General features: G+C 32.6%; 1 protein-coding gene across 2 annotated transcripts in view; it reads right to left on the reverse strand.

Annotated features, from left to right (window-relative positions):
• CSMD3 (CUB and Sushi multiple domains 3) overlaps positions 1 to 12,300 on the reverse strand; it is a 1,219,369-nt gene that overhangs the window by 596,906 nt on the left and 610,163 nt on the right. For both annotated transcript variants that reach the window (XM_057736100.1, XM_057736099.1), the window contains one exon: positions 6,372 to 6,493. In XM_057736100.1, the coding sequence (XP_057592083.1) occupies positions 6,372 to 6,493 (122 nt within the window). The remainder of the gene's footprint in view (positions 1 to 6,371; positions 6,494 to 12,300) is intronic.

Raw genomic sequence — 12,300 nt, forward strand, 5'->3', positions numbered from 1 at the left:
TTCATGAGTAAATGTATTTGCTACAGTTCTGTGAAATATGTCATTGGCATTTATAAGGATTGCATTGAATCTGTAGATTATTTTGGGTAGTATGGACTTTAACAATATTAATTATTCCAATCCATTAGCATGAAATGTCTTTCCTTTTTTGTATCTTTTTCATTTCTTTCATCAGTGTCTTATAGTTTTCAGTATATAGATCTTTTACCTCCTTGGTTAAATTTATTCCTAGGTGTTTTATTATTTTTGATGTCATTATAAATGGGATTATTTTCTTAATTTCTCTTTCTGATAGCCTGTTGTTAGTGTATGAAAACACAGCAGATTTTTGTATATTGATTTTGTATGCTTTGATTTTCCCCAATTAACTTATTAGTTATATTTTTTTGGTGGAGTCTTTAGCGTTTTCTACATACAGCATCAAGTTATCTGCAAATAGTGACAGTTTTAATTCTTCCTTTCCAATTGGATGGCATTTATTTATTTATTTATTTATTTTTTGCCTAGTTGCTGTGGCTAGGACTTCTAATACTATACTGAATAAAAGTGGTGACAGTGGGCATCCTCATCTTTTCCTGATTTAGAAGAAAAGCATTTAGCTTTTCACTGTTGAATATGATGTTACCTGTGGGTTTTTCATATATGGCCTTAATTATGTTTAGGTAAGTTCCCTCTACATCCACTTTGTTGAGAGTTTTAATAATAAATAGATGTCAGATTCAAAAGCTTTTTCTACATCTATTCAGATAATTATATGATTTTTGTCCTTCAATTTGTTAATGTGATACATTATGTTAGCTGACTTGCAGATGTTGACTCATCTTTCATCTCTGGAAAAATCTAACTTGATTGTGGTGTATGACCCTCTCAATGTATTGTTTGATTAGGATTGCTTATATTTTGTTGCAAATTTTTGAATCTGTGTTCACTAGTGATATTGTCCTGTAATGTGTGTGTGCGTGTGTGTGATATACTTGCCCTGATTTTCATATCAAGGTAATGCTAGCTTCATAAAATGTGTTTGGAAGGCTTCCTTCCTCTTTTTTTTTTTTTTGTTTTTTGGTTTTTTTGTGAAAGTTTGACGAGCATAGATATTAAATCTTCTTTGAATGTTTTATAGAATTCATTAGTGAAGCCAACTGGTCACAGGTTTTTGTTTGTTGGGAGATTTCAGATACTATTTCCATCTTCTTATTAGTAATCAGTCTATTCAAATTTTCTATTTCTTTATGATTCATTCCTGGAAGATTGTGTGTTTCTATGAATTTATTTATTTCTTTAGGTTGTCCAGTTTGTTGGTATATAATTGTTCATAGTAGGTTCTTTCTCAGAACCTCTTTCTCTGTATCCCATAGATTTTGATATGTTGTGTTTAATGTTCTCATTTGTCTCTAGATTTTTTTTATTTCTTCAATGACCCATTTGTTATTCAGTAGCATGTTGCTTAGTCTGCATGTTTTTGTCTTTTTTCCCATGCTTTCTTCTTGTGATTGATTTCCTTTTTCTTAACATTGTGATTGGAAAAGATGCTTGTTATGATTTCGGTATTCTTGAATGTATCGAGTCTTGTTTTGTGACCTAACATGAGAACTATCCTGAAGAATGTTCCATGTGCACTTGACAAGAATTTGCATTCTTCTGATTTTGGATGGACTGTTCTATATATCTATTAAGTCCATTTGGTGTAAGGTGTTGTTTAGGTCTACTGTTTCCTTACTAATTGTCTGCCAGAATGATCTATCCATTGATGTAACTGGGGTGTTAAAGTCCCTTACTATTATTGTATTGCTTTCAGTTTCTCCTTTGCTTTATATATCTTGGTGTTATGTTAGGTACATATACATTTATGAATGTTATATCTTCTTGGTGGATTGGCTGCATTATCATTATGTAATATCCTTGTCTTTTATTACAGTCTTTGTTTTAAAGTCTATTCTTTCTGATATAAGTATCATATCCACCTTCTTTTCATTTCCATTTCCATGGAATATCTTTTCTATCCCTTCACTTTTAGTTTGTGTATGTCCTTATTTCTGAAATGAGTCTCTTGTAGGCAGCATACAGATGGGTCTTGCTTTTTTTTTAATCTATTTATTCTGCCTATGTCTTTTCATTGGAAATTTTCATCCATTTACATTTAAAGTAATTATTGATAGGTATGTACTTACTGTCACTTTGTTAATTGTTTTCTGGTGATTTCTGTAGTTTTTCTCTGTTCTTTTCTTCCTCTCTCTTTTCCTTGGGTTTGGGTGGTTTTCTTTAGCATTATTTTTTAATTTCTTTTCATTTTTTTGTGTACTTACTATATGTTTTTTCCTTGTGAGTATCATGAGAGGCTCACATAAGACATGTTAGTTAAGTAGCAGTTTGTTTTAAGGACTTAAATTTGAATGCATTCCAAAGTTTTATATTTTCACTCCCCCAGGTGTTTTATACTTTTGATGACACATTTTACATCTTTTTTATTTTATGTATCCCTTAACTAATTATTGTAATTTTAGTTAATTTTACTACATTTGTCTTTTAATCTTCATGTTTGCTTTATAAGTAATTGATATACTACCTTTGTTATAAATTTACCTTTTCCAGTGGATTTTTACTTTCATGTTTTCTTATTATTTAATTACTGAAATTTATTTTCAGCCTCAGGAAGTTCCTTTAACATTTCTTGCAGGGCCAGCTTAGTGGTGGTGAATTTCTTTAGCTTTTGCTACCCTGGGAAACTCTTACTCTCTCCTTCAATTATGAAAGATAATCTTCCTGGGTATGTTATTATAGAATTCCTGGTTGTTTTTTCCTTTCAGCATTTTGAATATGTCATGCCACACCTTTTTGGCCTGTAAGACTTCTGCTGAGAGAAAAAACCAAAACAAACAAACAAAAAACCCAACTGCTGATAGCCTTATGGGATTTCCCTTATACATAACAAGTGTTTTGCTCTTGCTGCTTTTAGGATTCTCTCTTTGTCCTTGACTTTTACTATTTTTAATTATCATATGTCTTTTTAAGTGTCTCTTTGGGTCCATCTAATTTAGAACTGTCCATGCTTTCTGGACCTTGATGTCTGTTTCCTCCCCAGAAAATTTTCAGCCATTATTTCTTCAATAATTTTCTCACTTTTTCTTTCTCTCCCTTCTGGGACCACTATAACACAAATGTTATTTCTCTTAATGTTGTCCCAAAGGTTTCTTAAAATATATTCAGGTTTTAAAATTCTTTATTCATTTTGCTGCTCTGTCTGAGTCAATTCTATTGGCTTGTCTTCCAGCTTCCTTATTCATTCTTCTACCTCATCCAATCTATTTTTGAACCCCTATAGCATATTTTTAAGTTCAGTTATAACTTCTGTTTGGTATTTGCTCATATGTTCTATCTCTTTGTTGAAGTTCTCACTGTGCCTGTCCATTCTCCTGTGTTCAGAGAAATTTATGACCATTACTTTGGACTCTTTATAAAGTAGATTGTTTAACTCTGTTTTATTTACTTTGTTTTCTGAGGCTTTGTCTTGTGCTTTCAATTGGAACATATTCTTCTGTCTCCTCATTTTGCCTAATTCTTTGTATTTGTCTCCATGTATTTTGTAAATCAGTTACCTCTCCCAGTCTTGAAGGAGTGGCCTTATGTAGGAGATGTTCTATAGGGCTCAGAAAGAGCCATACACTTAAGGGATGTCCCCTATGTGGACTGCATGCATCCTCTTCCTGTGGAGGGGCTGCAGCTGCTGCTGCAGTGTGCTGGTGGGAAGGGATGGCCTCTATAATGGCTGCAGGGCCTGGTCACAGTAGCTGCTGGATGCTGGTGGGCAAAGTCACATCCCAGCTGGTTTTGCTACCCAGCCAAGGCACAGGAGTAGGCAGATCTCTTTCTGGGGCACATCCACTGGCAGTAACAGGTTAGATGGAGGTTTCCTAAATGGTGCCTTCCAGAGATGGTATTAGCAAGGTAGCCTGAGATTTCAAAAATGGCTCCCCACAGTGTCTTCATCCCCAGTGAGTGTCCCAACTAGTTTCTGCCTCTCCAGCATACACTTTAAGATTAATAAGTGAATCCCCTTTACCTTTGACCCATGCACTTTTCAATCTGGTGATTTTATGCTGGTTTTCACATTGACTGAGTCTGCACATGAACTCTTTAAGAGTGAGTTTTCCATTCCCTGCAGTTCTATGATTTTCACAGATGTATTACCCATTGGTTTTCAAAGCCAGGTATTTTAGGGGCTCATCTTTCCTGTGAAGGACCTCAGGGTTGGGGTGCCTGATGTGAAGCTCAAATCTCTTGCTTCTCAGGGAAAACATCCATACCTTGTGATCGTTCCAGACTGTGAATCACTATGGCTGGAGTGTGTTTTTCCCTTGCATGATTGAATCTCTGTTTCTCCTACCTGTCTTTTTACCCTTTGTTGCTGTCCTTTAACTCTTTGTTGTGAAGATTCTCTTCATCCTGTTTTCAGGCCTCTTTCAGAGGGAATTATCCCATATGCAGTTGAACATTTGTTGTATCTATGGAAGAGGTGAGTTTGGGATCTTCCAATACCACCATCTTGAACCCTCCCCAATGGTTGCTTTTAAATTATCAAACATAAATAAAAACATTAACAATGATTTTTGAAGAAAATTATAGATATTGAGGGGTTAAATATCTTGGTTAATTTGGGTTTACACCAACTAAGAGAGCTCTGTGTCTGTGGTTTATGCCAGGAATAGTCCTCCCAAAAGAGTTCTGACATGGTAATCTATGGAAGTAAATCTTCCAACAGTATTTGTCAACATATATGGTAATAACCTGTTAGTGCATCATAAAATTGATTTAGTGAGGCATGTCCAATGTTTTAAAAATAAATATATTACAACAGGTTAGAATCAAAAATAGAGAATTGCATTCACGTAGTAAGGGAAAATTATTTTGTAGCATTGTGTGTGTTTGTGTGTGTGTGTGAGTGAACTGGGCCACAATGTAAAATATAATTGTGGGTCATGGTTGAAAATGCTTGGATTTTTATAGGATATCTTAAAATGGATATAAACCGATTGATCAGAAATTAATGTCCTCAATCAGCTATTTGATAAAAATAGCAAAGAAAGTAATTATGTCTTCCTTAGAAAATAAATTAGATTTTTTTAGGTAGAAAAAGAATAGATGAAAGTTTGGCAGATTGGTTAAGAAAAACAAGGAGAAATGTGATGACCTCTATGAAACTTCAGGTAATTCAATAATGAAAATGAATTAAACTTAGCAAAGTAGACATCTTATAGAGTGGGAGATAATTACTACATTTTGCTGACAATTATAAGTAATTACTGTGACACCAGATTTCTATCTCCATACAAGATTAATATAATGTGTTTGTTTTCTGCTACTCTTATGATTATGTTTTATGAACATAAAACCCAAAACATTCTGGAAAATAGTATACTCTGTATCTAATAACAATGAGTTAATGTTTTTTAAGTACTTACTAACTTTACTAAGTACTCTGTATGCATTACCTCATTTATTTCTCATAACTTTCAAATACATGCTCTTATTACTTATATTTTATAGATAAAGAAACTGAATTTCAGAGAGGTTATATAGCTTAATCAAAGTTGTTAGTTGATAAATTCTAAATCAGTATTTGAACTACAAATATGTCCCAGTTTTATGGGCTCTACCACCAACCTTTCCTTAATCTAACCCATAAAAGATATCACACAATCTGAAGAATTTTGATTCTTCCTATTTAGGTCCTCACTATACTTTCCTACAAGGAGAAGCAGGATAGAGAACAGAAACAGAAAACTTTCTTATTTTTCAGCTGCTCTTTTGTTCATTCAGCATTATAAATTTGATTGAAGTACTGTGGCACATACATATTTAGATATATTATTTATTTCTAGTAAAACAGAAAGACAATCCAACCTTTAGAAATACCCATAATGTGAATTCTCTATTAGTGCAGAGCACATTAATAACTTCTTATAATAAAAGAAGAGCTGTGTGATCTGTGGCAATAGAGAAACACTGAAAGGAAAGTCAGCTGTGTATAAAAACATGACATACCTGACTGATACATCTAGTAGAAAGATATGAAGTGAAAAGCCATTATTTATGGCTTCTTTAAAAAAAAAAGTATACACACAACCTTCAAAAGTGTGTCTCAGAAAACATTCATTTATAATTTTAATGTGTTATTTATACGTTCATTGGGATAGATTTGGAGTATTTAATTTTTTCCATATTTCTCATATAACTTTATGTTTTATATAATGGATAAGTAGGAATTATTTCAGAAATCATATTTTACGTATGAATTTTCTTTCTGGACTTCCCTCATGATCTCTTTGCTTTTGTCTTATGATTACACTTTTCCACCAGGGATGGTTTTCACTTACCTTATTTGTATTCACCGCTGTGATGACCCAGACACATTGTGCATTGCTGTCATACTGGAATGGAAAGTTGGGAGATGTAAAGGTTCCACTTGGTCCTTGAAGATTAGAGCCACATGTCTTCACTAAAAGAGAAGTTGCATTTTAAAAGGTAAGCATGCGCCACATGCAAAATCATAGCAATACAATGTCTTGCAAACAGACTCTACAATCAAAATTGCACAATAACAACCATATTGAAATATATATTATGGCATTCTAATGTGACATCGAATGAGAATTTTTTTTACACCCTGAAGTTCACAAGCTAATATTTTAAACATTAACTGAAAACTAGTTATGAATAAAAGTGTGAGGCATGATATATTGTCTTCTAACTGTAAACAGGTTAATTTAATTAGCGAGAGGTTATATTTATTCAATATTGTGTTAACAAAATTCTATAAAGAGGAAGAAGCAAAGCTTTGGATTGATGAAACAAACTAAATAGTGTTTTGTATTTATTAAGTACACTAGGATTCACAATAGCATAAAACTCCAAACTGAAATATCGATATTAACATTACTTTTTCTGACCTTATAACTGTGAATTGGGCCATTCAGTTTACAAAAAGAGCTACACTGAAGTAATTTTAAGAAATTCCCACAAAAGTCAGGTTATAATATTTCCTCAGATATCTAACCCTTCTCTCTCTAGTTAACAAAAGAGTTACTGACCACACTGTATCTGTGTCTTGACTTCCTTCTTGAGCACCACAAGAGTTTCTTGGTGGCATTACTTTTGATATGCATTTTTTTGCCCCATTCCATTAAAATCTTGCCTAAGTCATCTTTTTCCAATCCATCAATAATAAGTCATTGTATTTTTAAGTCATGTACAATTTAATACAGACTTTCATATGCACCTAAGATTTTACATATAATCACTTTAAAGATCAGCTTATGGAGGCCCCAAAAGTTTGTTTGACTCATCCAAGATAACTCAGCTAGTAAATAGCATAGTTAAGATTCAATCTCAGGTCTTCCCACTCCAAGCCTTATATTTTTATCATGAAATGTGTGTCTCTTTAATATGTTAAATACAGGTTTTTTTTAACTAGTTTTTTTCCCCTTTACCTCATATTTTAGCATAAATCTATTCTATACATCCTTGTGGTGATTTAATGGTTACTTTTAATTTTCTCTTGTTTGTGTCTGACTTCCATATTTTAAACAATAAAACTGCTATTTTACAATAAGGAAAATTAATAAATGCTATTTTTCTTCCTTCAACATAAATTACCAATCTTCCCTTTTTCATTTACTACTCCACTTCTTGTAAGTCTTCCATGTTCACTACTCCATTCATTTTCTTCTCTCCTGTTTACTCTTTTTTTTTTTTTCAGTTTCCAAATTCCATCGTATAAATACGTTGGCTGATTTTAGGCTACCAAAGCTTTATCAAGGCCTCACAAAATTTCTGCATATTTAACATTTGGTTCTTTTTTTCCAGCTTTATTGAGAAATAGTTAGCACATAACATTATGTAAGTTTAAGGTGAACAACATGATGATTTAGTTAATATCTCCATCACCTCACATAATCACCGTGTGTGTGTGTGTGTGTGTGTGTGTGTGTGTATAAGTGGTGTAGTGAGAAATGTTTAAGATCTACTCTCTTAATAACGTTCAAGTATGTGATACAGCATTATTAACTATGTTCACTATACTGTACATTATATCTTCAGAAGCTATTTATCTTATAACTGGAAATTTGTTCCCTTTAACCTAGCACCTCCAGACTTAACTTCTGAGAATTACTATTCTACTCTTTGTTTCTATGAGTTTGTCTTTTTTAGATTCCACATATAAGTGACATCATTATATTGCAACTTCTTATGTCTTCCACATTCACTACTACATTTTTTCTCCCCCATTCAATTTTGAAAGTATTTCAGTCCAAGTTCTCTCATGTCAGTGTTGAAATTGCTCTCACAATGTCAGCTATGACCTCCTAAATCTAATAGTATCTCTTCATTTTTTTCTACATAATCTCTCAGCAGTAATGGAAAGTATTGATAAACTTTGAAATTCTCTGCCATCCCTTACATAGTCCTGAATCTCTTGATTCTATGCCTATTTACTTTGAATAGTTATGCTCCATACCCACTGTTCTGGTTCTATTTTTTTCCCATCTAACCCTTAAGTAGCTTAATATTAAATTGATTTCACATTCTATTTTCACTTTGTTCAATGGTATTTCTGAATAGTTAATCCGATTTAATTTTATGGCTACAATGGTCATTTCTGTGTTGATAGCTCTCAAATCTGCATCATCAATTTTTCCATCTCTCTTGAGTTCTAGAATATTATTTTTTTATCTCTGTCTGCTGGACATTCCATGAAATATTTTAAAGTGTTTAATGAAAACTTTCTTAACTAATCCCTCCAACTTCCTTCCCATGTTTATATATACACTCCTCAAGATCTATGTATTACACTTCTGAAATACCTTATTATCCTTCTTTTTCTTCTCTTCCCAATACCCAGTACTTCATAATCATCTTTTTCCTAGACTAGAAATAGCTACTTATGTCCTTTCCTATAATCCATTTTCACTCTCTGTTCCAACCTCCTTAGTGCTACTACACTTAGCTTTCTAAAATAGAGATTTGATTTTTTCATTTAATTGCATAAAAACTTGATCTTTTTCCTATAGGATAAATTACCAGATGCCTAAAATAGAATATAAAATCATTCCTGTAAGATACAGATTTATCTCCCAGTATAACTTCATGCCATTTTATACAGTCATACACTCAACTTCTGCCAGAAAAAAATTCTTTCTTTTTTAACCATTTAACAAGTAAGGTTGTATTTATGCAAATATTTTCATTTTGTAGGTGTACATATTTTTACAAAATTTTTGGTTTTTTGTGTATTTGAATGTTTTAAGAAACTGAGCTAATTCTATACATATTCCTCTGAAACTTTTTTTTTCCTCTCATATATCATGAATCTACGTCAGCATATACAGATTTATTTAATAGATTTCACAGTCCAAACAGTAGCAGATAGAAGTACTGCAAATTTTTGACAGCCTTCGACTATGAGAATAGCACATGGCAATTTGGGGGTTTCCTTAATCCTGGGTTGGGGAATGAGAAGATCTTCCATTTGAGCAGAGTTACAGCAGCTGACCCATAGCAACCAACATATAATATAAATGAAAGGAAAAATATCTTGTAAGCCACCAAGATGTTGTGGTTGCTTCTTATATAGCACATGCTAGTGAAAGTTTGTTTCAATTTTTTCAGCTATAAAATATAATCCAGGAATGGAGATCTTGGCACCTATATCTTTATACCTGTGCTATTATGTTTTTTTTTAATATTTGTGCTATCATGGCAGAATGAATTCTTAGAAGGCTTACTTAGCCACAATATGTGAGCATTTAAAAATTGGATAAATACATCAAACTACTCTTCACAATTTTGTTCAGTATACTTTCAAAAATGGTATAAAGAGGAATAGGTCCTCACATTTGCATCAAAATAATAGTGTTAACTATTTGTGCTTCTCTCATTACGGTATGTCTATAATGCTTTAATTTCCAATTCTTTACATCATTAGTATGGTTTAATAGAAGTTTTTAGTGTTATTTCTATTTCTTTTACTCTGAATTTTCTGTTCATGTACACTTTTTCTACTTTCACTTGTCCTTTTCTCATTGTTTTACAGACGTTTCCTACATATTATCTATATCAACCATTTTTATGCATTGTAAATATTCTCTTTTCTTAAATTTGTAAACTGCTTTTAGTTACTTTTTCCTGAAAAATTTTTCAAAGTACATGTAAATCTGTCAGTATTTTCCTCTAGGGTATCTGTGTTTTATGTCTTGGTTAGGAAAGGTTTCTCCAAATCTAGGTTTTCAAATGGTTGAAAAGGTTGAAAACACCACCTGATGTTTAATTCTCATACTTTTAAGTTTTATATTGCTATATTTAACCTTTTCATTTATCTGGAAATTATTTTTTATGGTATGAAGTAGGGTAGATAATTATGTTTTCTAATATATGGATATCTATTTCCCCAGCAGTATTTATAGTAAACTCTGTTTTATTCCCCACCAATTAAAATGCCATCTGTATTGTGTTATGTTCTGCCTTCCCCCACCCTTCCTCTTGGAAATCCATACATGGATCTGAATTGGTATTGTATGTATTGATTCACTGATCCCTGATTGTTGCTCTTAATTACCATACTGTTTAATCACTTTTAATATAGACATTGCAAACCTCCTCATTGTTCAATTTCAGAATTTTCTTTGTTATTCTTGAATATCTACTTTTCCATGAACTTCAGACATGTCAGCTTGTGAAGTTTAAAAAAGATTGATAGTCTTATTGAATTATATTGAACTCATACATTATTTTGACAAATTTTCTTCTTCAATATAGCTTTAATAACACAAAGGAGAAAGATAAATGTGATTACTGTAGATGCTTATAAAATGTTTGATAAATTAAGCAGAAATTCCTGATTTACATTTTAAGAAACATAGAAATAGTAGAAAAAGGAGAAAACTTTCTAAACGTAATAATGAATGTATGAAATTAAAAGAAGGATTAGACTATATAATAAAATGTGAAAAGTTTTGCTGTTAAAGGTTAGAACAAAACATGGATGATCACAATCTGTGACAGCATTCAACATTATCTCAGAAGTTCTAGGTAATGCAATAAACTAGGAAAGTTTGGAAAGGATTACAAAATTTAAAGAAACAAAACAGCATCATTTTTTACTTACAACAGATTATTTGCCTACTTAAACTCAAGAGAGTTAATAATTTATCTACAGTTTATACTATATTATGCTTAAGAGTCACATATGGACTTCCCTGGTGGTGCAGTGGTTAAGAATCCATCTGCCAATGCAGGGGACACGGCTTCGATCCCTGGTCTGGGAAGATCCCACGTGCCATGGAGCAACTAAGCCCTCGAGCTACGACTACTGAGCCCACGCACCACAACTACTGAAGCCCAAGCGCCCTGCAGCCTGTGTGCCACAACTACCGAGCTGCACAACAAGAGAAGCCACTGCACTGAGAAGCCCATGCACTGCAGCAAAGAGTAGCCCCCGCTCACCACAACAAGAGAAAGCCCGCGGGCAGCAAGAAAGAGAGTCACATAAACTGGCTTTGAAGAAGATGTGCATGGGAAAATTTAAAGTTTTCATTTATAACAATAACAATCAGCTTTTCAAATGGAAAGATCCAATTCACACAAGCAACAAAGTAAACATGTAATTTTGAAAAACCTATTTGGTGAGAAAGGTATAAGACTTCTATAAAGAGAACTATAAAAAATTTCTAAAGGAAATGAAATAAAACCTGTATAAGTGGAAAGACAGGTTGTGTTCTAAATAGGAACCTGTATAAGTGGAAAGATAGGTTGTGTTCTGGATGGGAAGGTTTGTTATCACAAAGACCTTTACATCCTGATTTCAGCAATTAAAAGTGAATTGATACAAATTAGCTAATTTTTACATAGTCTATAAATCTATGATTATCTTAACTCTTAGTGCCTTTGACAGAGTTATTATACAATATTCTGTATGTTTTATTCATGTGCCAACTATGCTTTTAAAAAGGTAGAGAAGAATGGCTAATTTATCCTTTTATGGTTTTGTTTTGGAAGCAAAATGAGCCTATATATGGAGACATTGTGAGTTACTGTTAAGAGGATTATACCTTTTCAAGAAAATGATATAAGTATAGCAGTGGAAACTAAAAAAAAAAAAAAAAAAAAAAATCATCCCTAGCTTCTATCAGTGTACTGTAGTCCTATTTTTTCCTCAGGTCAAGCACATAGAGTTAACTATGCTTTGAAAAATGCCTAAGAAAAAGGTTAAATACAATGAAATATGTTTTGGTTCAATTGTAACCTTCA

The sequence above is a fragment of the Hippopotamus amphibius genome, chromosome 5 (assembly GCF_030028045.1).
Source record: "Hippopotamus amphibius kiboko isolate mHipAmp2 chromosome 5, mHipAmp2.hap2, whole genome shotgun sequence".
NCBI classification, from domain to species: Eukaryota; Metazoa; Chordata; class Mammalia; order Artiodactyla; family Hippopotamidae; genus Hippopotamus; species Hippopotamus amphibius.